The sequence below is a fragment of the Pseudonaja textilis genome, chromosome 5, assembly GCF_049901715.1.
Source record: "Pseudonaja textilis isolate UNSWEBS1 chromosome 5, rPseTex1.2, whole genome shotgun sequence".
Classification (NCBI taxonomy): Eukaryota; Metazoa; Chordata; class Lepidosauria; order Squamata; family Elapidae; genus Pseudonaja; species Pseudonaja textilis.
In genome coordinates, this window is record NC_141994.1 from 16,241,746 (window position 1) to 16,257,600 (window position 15,855).

The following is a 15,855-nucleotide window of genomic DNA, read 5'->3' on the forward strand; positions in this document are numbered from 1 at the left end:
CATTCAGTTTATAACTTTCTATTAATACAAAAGGTGAAAGAATGGAAAATGTCTACTACAAAGTGTTACTTACCAACACAATCTTTTTTATTCCAGTGTAATTTTTTTCCAGATGGACATAAACATTCATAAGTTCCCACAGTATTAAGACATCCATAATCACAGCTTCCATTGTTGATGCTACATTCATCTACATCTAAAGATATATTTAAATTAAATAGCATTGTCTTGTAAGAGTTTGTTTTTATTTGCATGAACAATAGTTAAGAAGTACTACATTGCATTTTAATATTTAATAATATTAAATGCAATATTTTATAGCAATGTTCACTGTTTCTAAAAAAAAAAAACACAACCCAAAGCAAAACATAAATCACCCAACTGGTAGTTACACTGGTCAGATCCCACCCCTGAACTCTACCCACTGTAACCAAAAAGCATTTTTTCCTGGGATTGTGGCAGTCACACAATCAGAGCTGCTTAAGGAGTTAACTCTGCTCTTCACAGCATCTTTTTACGTCTGTATCTGAATCACAGCCATGACCACTTTAACAGCCATTTACATGAAAATGTTCCTTTTATGAACAATTGATCAAACATTAAAATGCAGAATAACGAATGCTAAGAAATTTACAAATACGAATAACATTCTCTCATTTTTGCAATTAGATTTTCTTTTGTCTTTTCATTTTTTAAAGGTGCTTTGCCTATTTGAAAATCTGCCCTCTGGTTAATGCAATTTTGACAACATTGCTTTATCAAAGAATTTCATGCAAAAAAGAATAAAAGAGAGTCAAACTTCCAACCTCCACAATGTGTCATTCCATATAACGTATAACCGTTGTGACATAAGCATTCAAAACTTCCAGGATAGTTGATGCAGGTATGGTCACAGGTCCTTTCAAATGAACATTCGTCTATATCTTGATTTTAAAAAAGGGAGAGAGGAAGTAGTATAAGAAGTTGTAAATTGTTCTGACCCAACTCTGTTACCAGCAAGAAAATCTCAAACAAACGCAGCAACTCAAACCTTCACAGCTTTAATCTACAAATAAACTTCTTTGTAGATAAAAGATGGCTTGCAGCCAATTAGTCCAACCAGAAAAGCCTTGACAGAATTCTTCAGGTAAGCCGGAGTCTCTACACACAATGCTGGGTTCTTAGAGCGTTTTTGCCTGCTGTAGAGGCAAAAACCTTTTGAAACCAGGCTTATATTCCCTGGAGGGAGGGGCCGTTACATTGCATCCTTACTCCTGAGTTGCCTGTGCTGCTCCAACTGTTCTCTTCTACAAATCATCCTGCACTCACACGCACTTGGCACAGGCTCCTCAGAAACCTCCTCATCACTGCTGCCAGCCCCCACAATCCCGGAAGGCAGCAGTCCACTCCTTGATGGTCCCGGCCCATAAGCATCCTGTGGGCCGGATCTGGCCCCGGGCCTTGAGTCTGACACCCCTGAAATAGCCTGTCATAAATCATGGTTAACAGCTGCCAAGATATGAATAAAACATACAAGCTTTGATTTTCTATGTACACAAATTGTCCACGAACAATGGCATACATTTCTGTATTTTCTTTCCAAAAGATTATTTCCATTAAAATTTCACTTAAGGCAGCTGCTGAGTAAAAAGAAAGAGGACCAAACTGCTATTTAAAAAATGGGTTTGAAATGTCATATTCAGCTGTAGTGTTCATTTTGACCACAGAGAGTCACCACTGAATCTCTATCTTGTATCACACCAGAAATTAACTTCTGGTTAATGCAGTCTGGGATTTCAGTTTCATTAAATTTGTTTTTTGACGGTTTAGCAAGAAAATAGCCCTTACTAATAATTACACTTTTAAAAATTCATGATGCTTATAGTTGTATATAATGTTCTTTTTCGAAGTACTCAAAATGTTTCACATCCATTCCCATTCTTGAGATACTTAAAGCAAAAGATAATTTGGATATATTATTACGCCCAGTTCCCCTTTGGGGACGATTCCAGTATTACGTTGGGAGATACTTTTCAATTTGCATTGAAAATGTTCTGAGCAAAGAAAGTGCCATTTGATAATATGAAAAAGAAATCTTTGATTCTGATTGGAATTTTACAAAAATAGATGAAGGCATGGACAAGCAACCTGAGAATGGTGGTGGCTCATAGCCTCCAAACCTCCATTTTGTGACCCTCTGATTGAAGAAAATGGCGGAGGGGGGGGGAATGATTTATTGGCACTTTTTTCCTCATTATGCTAAATGTGTTTATCTTTAGATGACTTTCCCTAAATGTAGTAAGGGGAAAAAAGAAGACGACAACTCTGGCTTTACACATGTGGGGCTTCACCACAACCAGACTTGTATAACAGGCTAACTACCTGTATCAAATATCAGGTGCATTGAAAGATAGCCTGATGCTAATAATAACTTAATCTCTATTTCTAAACAGAATGCCCAAAGATAGCCTGATGCTAATAATAACTTCATCTCTGTTTCTCAACAGAATGACCAAAACATATGAGAAGAACTGATTATTAACTGTTCCTTTGAGAAGCCATCTGTAAATATATACGTATGGAATCTCTGCCTATATGAATCCCTAATTCAGATGAGAGTTTTTTTTTCTTCCTAATGATACTTTTCCAAATTCTATGGTGGCTTATATGAAATTAAAGCCACTGGAGACTGAACTGGCAAGATTTAACTTCACCCCTTCCTACTCCATCCAATTCCCATATCTCTCCTGGACCATGGGAAGCCAAATGGAGTTCCTAGAGAGGCTCATTTTTGTGGGGTTACCTTGAACTTTTTTCTGATCTTGAAGAAGGTCAGCCCTCTCTCAGTCCTATTTACGCAACGCAGTCAATGGGAGGAAGGGATTTGTTATGTCTGTGGAACTGGTTGGAGTTCCCAACCAGGTCCGCTGTTTGAGCGGGAGCACCAGCAGCTCCCATTGGTTGGCTCCGTTTGACAGCCGGCTATATAAGCCGGCTGTCGAGCAGAGCCAGCCTGTTGTCGCCCGCTGGTCTGCGAGTTAGCTAGCAGATGCGACAACCCTTTATTCATAGCAATAAAGCCTGTTACTTGTACGCTCTGGTCTCATGCCTCGTCCTTACCATCGCTCCACAACAGGATTAGTGGGGGTCTGAAGCAAAGGAATCTTGGGATTTAAATTATACCCCTCTCCTCCCCCCCAAAAAAATTCTCTTGTTCCTTTGGTTTTGGTGTTCACATAGTATGCCCTTGTGTACTTATATTCCTATGATCCCGAGCAGAGGTGGTATTCAGCCAGTTCTGACAGGTTCCGGAGAAACGGTAGCAAAAATTTTGAGTAGTTCAGAGAACCGGTAAATACCACCTCTGGTTGGCCCCGTCCCCATCTATTCGCTGCCTCCCGAGTCCCAGCTGATCGGTTGGTCTCCTTTTGTTACCCTGCACAGGAGAACAGAACTGGAAAGCAGGTTAGTGGGGTGGGAAGGGAATGGGGATTTTACAGTTTCCTTCCCCTGAAGTGGGGTGGAAATGAAGATTTTGCAGTATATCCTTCCCCCTGCCACACACACCAAGCCATGCCACACCCAGAAAGCCACACCCACAGAACTGGTAGTAAAAAGTTTTGAATATCATCACTGATCCTGAGGATATTAAAGAACTTAAACAACTTAAAAACAATCTGAGCCATTTTATGTATGCCAAAGGATCCTTTCTTTCCCTTTCTTTTAGACCTTAGATGCCTACAACTTCATAAACTCTTTTCTTTGAGTTTTTGTAAAACCTGCTGCTAGGCTATGGTTAAGCCTCCACATTTTGTGCAATATTTTCTCTCTAGACTCCCCAGTCTGTAGCACTTTGCATAGAAAAAGAGAAAGCTATTTCCCTACCTTAAGTCTACAGAAAATAAACGTATTACGAGATAAAGAAAGAACTCTAGAATGTATCCAGGATTCATTCTCTTAATCAACCTCTGCTTTCAACCATTTGTTTGATTCAGGCAGGAACTGGGCTTTAAAAAGTTGCAGTATATCCTCTAATTCTTAGTCCTATTCAGTATTGTCAAGCAAAGGTTTCAAGGAGGATGAGAGGATGCACAAATCCTAGATTAATGTTGGGCAGTTGTACTTTTGCTTGTAGTTTTTCACTTATTTGGAACAAAATGAAACTGAATAACATGTCTTTTCTAATATAGAAAGTATATGGCTATACTGAAAAGAGGAGAAGTTCAAATATTTGTTGTAAGCCATCCAGAGTTGCTTAAAATGGGTGGCCATATTTTTATATACATACTGGTTGGTACATACATACATACCAGTGGTGAAATGCTACTGGTTCACCCCGGTTTCACTGAACCGGTAGTGTTTTGTTTTTTTTTAAAAAAAAAAGCTCCGACGATCAGCTGAGAGGAGAAAGAAGAGAAAAGGGCAGGATCAGCTCTCCCACCCACTCCTGTGCTTTTCTGTTCTTTATTTTCTCAGCTGATCAGTGTGGCAGAAGCCTCAGCTGGTGTTTGGAAAGCTGCATGCGCGTTAGGTGCATGCATGTGCAAAGTAGTAAGGAAACTGGTAGAATCCTACCACTGATACGTATTATTGCATGAAGGTAAATTGTGGTCTCATGGAATCTCAGAAATCATCCAGTCTACCCTTTGTTTAAGACAGGTTCTGTTAAAGCACTTAGACAAATTCTAATTTTTACAAATTCAAAAACACATTATTGTGTTAATCGGATTCAACTGTATCAAAATAGCATCTCAACATCCATTTGAATTTATTCTTATTGTTAACATGACTGCTTTGCTTTTGCTGGTTTTTAAGGAGAAATTGGTTTTGTCTTCCCATTAGAAAGCAACAGTCTTATGTGTAAATACTTCAGGGAAATGCTCGTGCAAGCTTCTTATCTCTGAATAATTATTTTAATAGTTTTAACATTAGTTTTAAATAAATGAGCCAACACAGAGTAGCGGATAAGGAGTTTTTCATTATTAAAGACCTGAAGCCACTACTACCCACACCAAAATGTTCCCAAATCCCATCCTCTCGAGAGACTTCAACATTTTCTCAGGTGTGGGAACAAAATGATACAAGCAGGTATACAGATAATCCTCGACTTACTATCACAATTGGATCCAAGATTTCCATTGCATTTATTCAGACAAGTATTGGGGTATTTATTGCAATTACATGCTTTGGTGCTACTTGCTATTTTAAAAGCTGTGGATTATGCTTCTGTCCCATGTTTGGGGAAATAATTGCTTGCACTATGCCCTTCATATATTTAATTAGAGTTTTAAGCTGTTTTACATGCTTAGCAAGACAAAATATAAATGCTTTAAAGAAACCAACAAAGCATGTAGTAGTCATTCTGGGAGAGACGTCATTCACTAGAGATTCCAGAGTTCTGTCTGCTCAAATAATTTTCCCTTGCCCAGTGTTTCAATATGCAAGATTGCCATGTTCCTTAAATACTTCAAACTATAGCTTATTTCCCGTACATAAATAAATAATCAGAGATAATCAGAGGAATCAGAGATATCAAGTTGTGAGTAAATAAAATGAGGAAGTATAATGTTTGTGACTGATTTGTTGAACTACCTTCTCTTGGTTTTAAGTCTTGTGTGAAGTACAGCCAAGTTATAGGTCATATTTATATAAAAATGGACATTCCAAAGATTTTATAAATATTTAAGCACCACTGACTATGGAAGCTACCTAAAAGGGCTTCCCTTCAAGCCCCCTCCTAAACTTGATGAAGTTTCCTGGATGCAATCTGGGAACATCCGGAAAAGCATCTCCTTAGCTAGAGAGGTTTGTCTCCAGCATAGGATGCCCACTTTGTATAGGCTAGGTAGGAAATAAGCGGAATCCACTTAACAAGTCTATCATCTGCACCTCTATAACTGTCTGGTTTGGGTCTGCAACCCAACAAGACAGACACAGACTTCAGAGGGTTATTAGGACTGCAAAAAATAAATAAAAAACAATTACTACCAACCTCCCTTCCATTGAGGACCTGTATACTGTATCAGTCAAAAAGAGGGCTGTGAAAATATTTACAGAACCCTCACATCCCAGACATAAACTGTTTCAACTCCTTCCCTCAAAACGACGCTATAGAGCCTAGCACACCAGAACAACTAGACACAAGGACAGTTTTTCCCTGAAAGCCATCACTCTGCTAAACAAATAATTCCCTCAACACTGTCCAACTATTTACAAAGTCTGCACTACTATTACTATTAACCTTCTCATCACTCCTTATCACCCATCCCCTCCCATTTGTGACTGTATGACTGTAACTTTGTCTGTTGTATCCTTACAATCTAGACTGACTGTTTCCTAGTATGATTTGATTGCTTATTTGTACCCTATGACTATTATTAAGTGTTGTACCTTATGATTTTTGATGAATGTATCTTTTCTTTTTATGTACACTGAGAGCACATGCACCAAGACAAATTCCTTGTGTGTCTAATCACACTTGGCCAATAAAGAATTCATTCATTCATTCATTCATTCATTCATTCAACATCCATGTGTTTCTTAGAAGGCTAGATGATATTGCTGCTAGGTTGAGATTTTGTACTCACAACCGGCTAAACGGCCGCATGCAGAGAGTGCACATTAAATTCCCAAATTGTATTATGAAAAAAGAATGAGCGATTTTACATTTCTCTAGTCGTATTGCTATTATCTGGCTCTGCACCTTGCTTGCCTTCTGGAACTCTGCTTGTTTGCTTAACCAGTCACCCTGTTTGCTTGCATTCTTTGCATGAAATATCTGCTCCTTGTGTTGGAACCTGAGATGTATGTGAATTTGTAGCAACTTTAAGGCTTTAAGGCTTGAAACAGCTCATTTTTGGCCATGAGACTTGAATTTTGCCAGCAGCTTTCTGAAACTGGATTTCTCTGTGTTTCCCAAATCACAAAGGTGAATCTTCTGTCTTTGTTTTATCATTTTCCTATATTTGTAGACTGCCTCAATCATTCGTGATTATTCTCTCTTTACACATTCTTGGCAGGATTTAACAACACAAATAATTAAATTAGGTAACTACAGCATGAATTTCATTACCATTGCCTGGCAGCAATTAAATGATTGTTGCCAAAGTAATTTTATATTTTTCTTAATACAAGCTTGCTATTGTTTTTATTAATTATTTGTAAGAAAGCTTCCAGCAAAACACTGTTAGAATAGCAAATAAATTGTTAAGTATCTTTTTAGTATAATTATCATTTATTCCAAAAAAGAATTATCACATTGTTGAAGAGGATCTATCTAATTGATTTGACTGTACACCGATATTTCCTTCAATGCATTTTTGGTGCATTTTAATATTCAAGAAATTATGGGAAGGGATGTTTCAGTCTAGCTTCATGAACAATTCAAGGTATTGCAATACACAAAGCATTACTTCTAGAGGAGGAAGACCCCAAATCAGTCTGTCTCTCTAGCTTATCAATTAGTAGTGAAAATAATAAGGTAACTATTGAAGTGGATTAAGCACAACATACAATCATTGCCTGATGGGTGGGAGAGCTATGAGAAATATGACACCTGTCCATTAGCATCTTTGATCTATTTGCTTCTAGAGGTATAATTATAAACCAATAGAGAAGAATATTTTGTAGCTTACGGTTGAAATGAGAGGTCCTTGGTACTCTCTGAGCTTAGTTGTTTTCCGGCAGATGTTTCCTTAACGCAAACTAGATAACAGAGAACCCTTCATAATTATAAACACTCCTCAATCCAACTCAAGTCCTCCAGGCCACTCTGCTTTTTTAAATTAAAACCATAAGATCTTTAACACTCAAAGCAATTTAAGTCCATTTTAGTTGCAACCATTACATTCCAGTTCTCCTTCTTTCTTCTCAGTTTCTGATGATTTCTTAAGAACCCGCCCCCCCCCCGCCCCGCCAAAGCCAACTCATCTTCAGCCTCATCTTTCTTTCTAATGAAAATCTTTCTTATGAGGACTAAACTATCTCTGCTCTCTTTATCAGCAATGATAGAACTTGCTAGCAGAATTGGCTTGTTTGAATAACTTAAAATCAAAATACTGAGAAATCAGGGAGAAGCATGGCGACTGCGCACGTCACCATTTTCTGCCTCAATCTTAACAGATAATCAGAGTTGGAAGGGACCTTGTAGGTCATCTAGTCCATCCCACTGCACAAGCGGGAGACCCTACACCATTTCTGACAAATGGCAGTCCAATCTCTTCTTGAAAGCCTCAAGTGATGGCGCTCCCACAACTTCCAAGTGCAAACTGTTCCATTGGTTGATTGTTCTCACTGTCAGAAAGTTTCTCCTTATTTCCAGGTTAAATCTCTCCTTGTTCGATTTTCATCCATTATTCCTTGTCTAGCCTACAGGCACTTTAGAAAATAGCTTGACCCCTTCTTCCTCTCTGTGGCAGCCCCTCAAATATTGGAAGACCGCTATCATGTCTCCCCTGGTCCTTCTCTTCACTAGACTAGCCAAGCCCAGTTCCTGCAACCGTTCGTTGTATGTTTTAGCCTCCAGTCCCCTAATCATCCTGGTTGCTCTTCTCTGTGCTTTTTCTAGAGTCTCAACATCTTTTTTATAATGTGGTGACCAAAACTGGATGCAGTACTCTAGGTGTGGTCTTACTAAGGCTTTATAGAGTGGTATTAGTACTTCCCTTGATCTTCCTTCATGTGAAGTTGAATTCATGGCTGTGTGGATTTATGACTATAAAATTAATACAAATCACTTATGTTATGAAAAGTTATTGTTGTCGTATATTCTTAAAGATAACTAAGATGAGAAGAATGCCTTATATCCTTTTGGAATCCTTCTTTCACATATTAGAATTCACAATCTTCTGTTGCTAGAAACATTTCCAACTTTATCTTGAACCTGAAGTTTCTGTGGTCTGGAACATAGTAGAGATACTCCAAATCCAGCCACTAACATTTTTATTCAAAAAAGAGGATGAGTTTAAATAAAATGAGTTTTCAACATCTTTTTGTGTTTGGATGTAAACCTTCTCCCCTATTTTTGTAAAAACATCCTGTGCAATCTTTTGAGTGCCACACATTGGATACCCCGCTCCTTGGTTTGAGAAGACTACAACCATCTGATAGTCTTCATCACATTTCCACCTAAGTGAAAGAGGTATGTCCAGTAATTCTTCTTTCTGCCAAGTTCTACATCCTCATACAGATGTATTTTCTCATATGATCTCAAAATATTTTCACATACGACTAGAAGAAATGAAGATCATAATTTTTGATTGAAAGTTCCAGGATGAATAATTCATCAGCCTTGTAATAAAAATAAAATTTAAAATATTTTCTAGTGAGAAGTGGAGTCTTCTCTCTGCTGAATTGTTAACTATTTCTCATCTCTCATTCAAAAGTCAGGATGAAAAAAAGCTGTTAGGCTTAAATTAGTCTGTACCACTCTGAATCACCCACTAGACCAAAGCTCTTCAAACTTGGCAAGCTCAAGACTTGTGGACTTCAACTCCCAGAATTCCTGAGCGAACATGACTGGAGGAGGAATTCTGGGAGTTGAAGTCCACAAGTCTTAAAGCTGTCAAGTTTGAAGACCCCTGCAATAGACTGTTAGTTAAATGGTTGACTAGAACCAGCTATCAAGGTATCTTTTCTTACGTTTGCTGTCATGGAGATCAAATCCATTTCAGTCATCTGTGAATAGAGCTAACCAGTAGGAGAAAAAGCTTAAGTATCCAATCAGCCTTGAAAGGAAGAAATATAATTCCAAAGTCTTCTCATTGTTAGAAAGAAATTATTCAGATGTATCAAAATATTCATTTCTTCAAAAGGGTTTGAGGAGCAGAAGATTTGCGAGACTTAAGACCAGGAATAATAAGCATGGCAGACTAGATCAGTAGCAGATGGATGAAAAAATGCAATTATTGCTGTTGGATTATACTTTCTAAAATATTGGAGTGATTTAGACAAATCATCCTGCTATGCCTATGAAATTAGTTTGTCTTCCAATATATACAAAGTGTGATGATTTGGGGTGTGGCACAAAGGCAACACAGTCAGAAAATCAGTAGGAGTCCCTTTATTAGCGCCAACTTTGCCCCCAATGTCCTGGTTACCTCCTGGCTGGAGAAAAACTCTCCCAGGAACAGCCTTTGGCTGCAGAGATTCAAGTCCAAAATGTGGTCAACAAAAACTGTAACTGTAAGTCCAATCAAGGCAAGATGAGGTAGTTAGTCCGGCAGAGCAAGAGAAGGCATTCCAGACGTGAAGGAACGATAGTAATTCAACACAATTGGGAGGATGCCAGGAACGCAGATAACCAAAGTCAACACAAGATAAACTCACATTTGTTCCCAGCAGACACTACGCTCAACATGCATTTCTTTTAAACTCTCTTCCCAGGTGTGGCTAATTAAGGGAATAAGGGCCCTTTCCTCCCCTATAACCCACACAACCCACGTTCTCCGTTCCTCCCTGTGTGCCCTAGGATGAAGCGGTGGGTGGACCTGGGTCTTACTCCGAACTCTCTCTCACTTGTTCTACCTCTCACTTGTTCTACCTCTCACCTGCTCTGCCCAGCCAGACTTTGCCCTTCCCCAATTTCCTCCACAGCCAATGGAGCCACACTCCCACTTCCTGTCAGCTGTTCGTCTTCCTCCTCAGATTCAGACTCCGACAGGGGCATGACACAAAGTTAGTTCTGTTTTATAGGTTACCTTGGGAGAGTGTGATGTTGAGAAGTGGCATACTTTTAAATAAATAGCCCTCTATATTTAAGGACCAATCCCAGAAGAGCTACACCAGATCTATACCCCATGTGCTTTGAGTCTGGGAACAGAGTGTTATAAATTCAAGAAATGTATTTTCCATCAAATATAATTAAAATGAACAGTAGCACTTCACAGGAAATAACAACATGCATTGTATTTTCCGAAAGTTTAATTAAAACTTTCTAATTCTAATTGGGGTGATTAAAAAGCCAAAAAGAACTTGGCACAAGTCTTTCAGCAACACTGAAAAATGTTTTCCCTCTAGCTGTTTGAAAAATAAAAACCTTGTAAAAAAAAACCCTTATAAACTAAATCTTGAGGAGTAACCTCAAACCACTCTTGCTTCTTCTACTGAAAACAAACAATAGCACATTTTGCCAGGAAAGAAAATATGGTGATTTATGCTTTACTGATTGCTTGATCTCTATCAGCCTTCCTTCTTTCCTCCTTCCCTGCCTTGTTCACCAATTATCCTTCTGGAAATCATGACAAGACCATTAATCACCTGTTTCTGCTAGTAAGGTACTAACAGTACAGTTTTGATCAGCCAACGCTAAGTATATATCCCACAGCGAGAATAACATTCATCATCACAGCGTATTGTAATGAGGACAAATATGCAGAGATTTCTAGAGGTTTCTTGGCCTTTTCCTAGCCAAAGTCTAAAGGCCAGATAAGGGCACTTCCATGACTTACAAAGAAGGGGAATGAAATCAGGATGGCCTCTCCCATGCATTTTGCTCCCTTCTGGAGTCTTAGCAGGATGATCTGACTGCTTGAACAACTGCCTGATCTTAGATACAGTGAACATGATAAAACCTTCATGACACTTTCCTATTTTAGGCATGAAAGCCTTTTTGGAGAAGGAAAGAAATATTTTCTGCATGAAGAGATATTTCAAACAAATCAGACAAATAAAATCCTTGGTCATCTCATAGGCTTCTCTGTGTTTTAAAATAGGAGCTAAGTTTCAGACCCAGCGTCTTAGGTCTATTGATTCTTGTCATTTTCTCTTCTATCACATATATTTAGCATCCATAACTTCCTCATGGTATCTTTAAATGTATACATCTAAAGATTATTAAAAAAGTCAAAAACTACAATCTTTAGCTCTGTACACATAAATATTATTCACTTGATGAAAGGAAAAGGCTTTCAGTTGCCAGTGTCACCTCCTCTCTATAGTATTTTCATTTCTTGACTGATCCCTCAATGTGTGGGCTATTGGTAATTGGTGATACCAATAGTTCAGTCCAGAGGTGGTATTCAACAGGTTCTGACCAGTTCCGGAGAACCGGTAGCAGAAATTTTGAGTAGTTTGGAGAACTGGCAAATACCACCTCTGACTGGAGATTTTACAGTATCCTTCCCCTGCCATGCCCACCAAGCCACGCCCACAGAACCAGTAGTAAAAATTTTTGAATCCCACTACTGGTTCAGTCCTGGTTTAATTTTCAGAACAGTAGCTGGTAGATATGTGAACCCTAGTAGTATACAGGAGTGGATATGTATAAGTTGGGTTGACAAAATCAGTCAACCCAACTTTATCTGTGCTGTCAAAAAGGCTCCAACCACTTGCACTACTCAGGTGAACCTGATGATACAGATAAACCTCCAGGCGGCCTCAGCAACTCTCTAAGAGGATGCAAATGACCAGCTGTCTGCAAGCAGTATAAATCCTTCCATTCCCCTGCATCTAGTCAGAGCTGATGAAGCTTCTTGGATGAGAAGTGAAATGTCTTTAAAAAAAAACCCGAGAAAGTCCAATTGCCTTTTGAAAAAGCACCTTTGGGACAAGTAAAATTTATCCTTGTCTATGATTTCTAAAAAAAAAGTCCTTCCATTTTCTTTTTCCTCTGTGTCCAGTCTTCAAGGTCTCCTTAGGAAAAGAAAAAAAAAACCAGGAGCATTTTGATGGGCACTCATTGCCCTCACTATGTAAGAAGAAAGGAATTAAGATTTAATTTAAGCAATTACCTTGGCAGGTTCGTTCATCTGTTAGTAATTTGTAGCCCTTTTGGCAACTGCATTCAAAGCTTCCCACTGTGTTTCTGCAGAAGTGATCACAGCCGCCATTGTTCACCAGACATTCATCTATATCTGTCAGAAACAGCAGGTGAAGAAACCAGAATAAGATATCAGTCTCGTACTTCTAAGAGAAATTACCTACAAATATTATATATCATCCTAAATTTGGTGGAAAATTTTATTTGAGTGAAGATTCCCGTATCTGCCCATAGTGGAAGAAAAAAAAAAACACATTTTAACAGACCAGAAGATTTGGGCAAATAAAAGAACAGTTCAACCGAAACCTTCTCCCCAATGATGCAACTAAGATGGAAAATATATTGAGGAAAGCAAATGAAGAACAAATAAACTGCAGTTGCGCCATCACATTCCACTTGTGCAAAGATTGCTTCAGCCTATAAAGGGTGTTCGTGTGTATTACACAGTCAAAAATCTTCAGTTAATATATATTTGAAAGTTCGATTAATATCTCCCATGTTTCTGCCCCTTTAGTGTAGAATGCATTCTACAAAATCTTCCCTAGCTACTTGGAAACTTTTTTATCTCACCTTTTCTATGATTTCACCTTGATTCTTTCATGTCTGCCAAAACTGTTCTGTCCAAACTATGCACCTTTTCTTGCTTATCCCTTCTCTTTAACCTTTGCACTGGTTTTGGTCATGCCCAAACTTCTTGGCCTTCTGTCACCCATCCCACTTAATTTAATTAGCGAGGAAAGACTCCTGATTCATTTCTTTTTCCAATATTATATTTTATTGAGAAATAAATGGTTACAGATTAGAGCAGGCGCGATCTTTTGGCTTGGCACAAAAAAACGATGCAGTTCACTTTTCCTGGCCATCCATCCCCCTGTTATCAGTCAATGTCCGATTAAAAGTTCTCAGGTTGTTTTAGAAGCAGACTTTGTGTTGGCAACATTCCCTTTGCTGACCTTGTGCTTGACTGGTGCTTAACAGATAACAGATAATCAAAGACAGATAAAAACAAGAGAAAGGCAAAGAAAGAAAGCGGAGAGAAAGCAAAAAAATACAAGAATAGAAAAAATAACGAGAAAAGAAAGAAGTAAGATACAAAGATGTGGCTTTTGATATTCTTCACAGCAGTTTATAAAGACAATTATATTTTAACCTCTCTTTCAAGTTACATCATAATACTCTTCTTTCGATAATCCACCCTGTCTAATCATCACAGCCACAAATCACAAGCTCATTTTTTTAATTTTTACATCAAAAATCCATAAGAAGTTCCCAGTTATGACCAAGTGTCAGAATGTTATCTACTTGAAGATGAATGTGCCTTTCATACATTGCATATGGTTTCGTATGATGCTTGTTAGGGATACACCCTAGCAGAATCTGCACAGCTGTCAGGCAGGCAGGCAAAATATGTGATATAGACGTTTTTGTAGCTTACACTCAGTAAAACAGATACACCATGCTAGTTAAATAGTTTATTCCAGTAAGCGTTATAGCATAGTCAAACAGTCCATATATCATTCACTAGTTCAGTCCGTCCGGGGATTATTCAGTTGCAAATTCCAGTGTTGAAAAAGAGAGGTCAGTAAACTTACAAATATCAGTCCAGGAATATATCTCCTCGCAGTAGAGATATGAAGAAGTCACACCTCCTTTCTTCCTTCAGCGTTCAGCAACTCAGCAGTAGGGAAAACACGCAGTTAACAAACCATCAATTCATCAAACCAGGCAATCATCAGGAATCGTCAGCAATCAATCAGGTTCTCTTGCTCCCTCTTATGGTGGTTCACACCACACCCAAAATTACATGCTTTGCAGTTTAAAGTGACACACACTTAAACTTACTATCATAGTTTATATATATTATTTTACCCAAACTACGTTAGGTAACCTATGTTATTCCTAACAATGCTTTAAAATAGGTAGTCCTCAGCTTATGGCCACAACTGAGCCCAACATTTCTGTTGCTAAGTGAAACATTTGTTAAGTGAACCTGCACCATTTTACAATCTTGCTTGCCACAGTTCTTAAGTGTTTCATTGCAGTTGTGAAGTTAGTATCATGGTTGTTAAGTGAATCTGGCTTCCCCAGTGACTTTGCTTGCAAGGAAGTGATCATAATGTGATCACATGACCCTGAGCACTGCAACTCTCATGATTATGAGTCAAGTGTCTGAATTTTGGTCATATGACTATGGGGATGCTGCAATGGTTGTAAGTGTGAAAAATGGTCATAAGTCACTTTTTTTCAGAGCCATTGTAACTTTGAACAGTCACTAAATGAACTGTTGTAAGCCAAGGATTACCGGTATAATAAGAGCTTAATAATTTCATGGAACCATAAGAAGATAAGCATAAGGATTTCTCCTGATTCCAGGAGAGCAAAAAACTTATTAAGGATCTTTATAAATTATAACTTGTTGTATTAACAGTTTGCCAGGACTGCAGTATCTTGTCCTAAGAAAATATATAATTTTAATTGACAATGGAGGGGAGAATAATTTGGTTAAAGAATAACGATAATGTATATTTCCTACCTTGACTGAGTATACAAGTAGTGTATCTACAACTGACTGATTATATGAACTAAGAGTAGAAATGGAATAACATCAACACTCTTTGACTGTTGATGTTATTAAGCAGGAACTCAAAAGAATTAGCATAAGATTGAAAAGGGACCAACTTATTTTTTGGTTTAAATTACAGAACTGATGAACCCCTAATTTGAAGCTACTGAAAAAGCTGCAATCATGCACTGCATTGATCTTATATGAAACACTGCATCCAGAACAATTATAGTGTCTAAACTCCAAATTTCTCTGCCCGAAAACACCACACTGCCTTTCTGCTAGGAGCACTGATGATCTCAGATGTATATTATTTAAGTCAGTATTCCTCGCTATATTATCCCAGACTTTAGTCAGTATAGATCAGAATGTGACTGTCTGATTTGTCAGCTCTGGAAAAACATTGCAAGCAACATAAATAACTCTTAGTTTCAAAGGGATCACCCCTTAACAAGTCAATGGCCTCTTTTATTTTTCTTTCCACAAATTTATTCATTTTATTTTATTGATTTGTATCCCGCCTTTATTACTTTTACAAATAACTCAAGGTGGCAAA

The 15,855-nt window shown here is 38.1% G+C and overlaps 1 protein-coding gene across 5 annotated transcripts in view; it reads right to left on the bottom strand.

The window, feature by feature from the left end:
- Positions 1-15,855, bottom strand: part of SCUBE1 (signal peptide, CUB domain and EGF like domain containing 1) — a 200,665-nt gene that overhangs the window by 44,067 nt on the left and 140,743 nt on the right. For all 5 annotated transcript variants that reach the window (XR_015743772.1, XR_015743771.1, XM_026702705.2 and 2 more), the window contains 3 exons: positions 12,708-12,830; positions 807-923; positions 74-196 (listed from right to left, as the gene is read on the bottom strand). Coding sequence is in view for 3 of the 5 variants with exons in the window: in XM_026702705.2 (XP_026558490.1) it covers positions 74-196; positions 807-923; positions 12,708-12,830 (363 nt within the window). In the remaining 2 variants the exon portion in view is untranslated. The remainder of the gene's footprint in view (positions 1-73; positions 197-806; positions 924-12,707; positions 12,831-15,855) is intronic.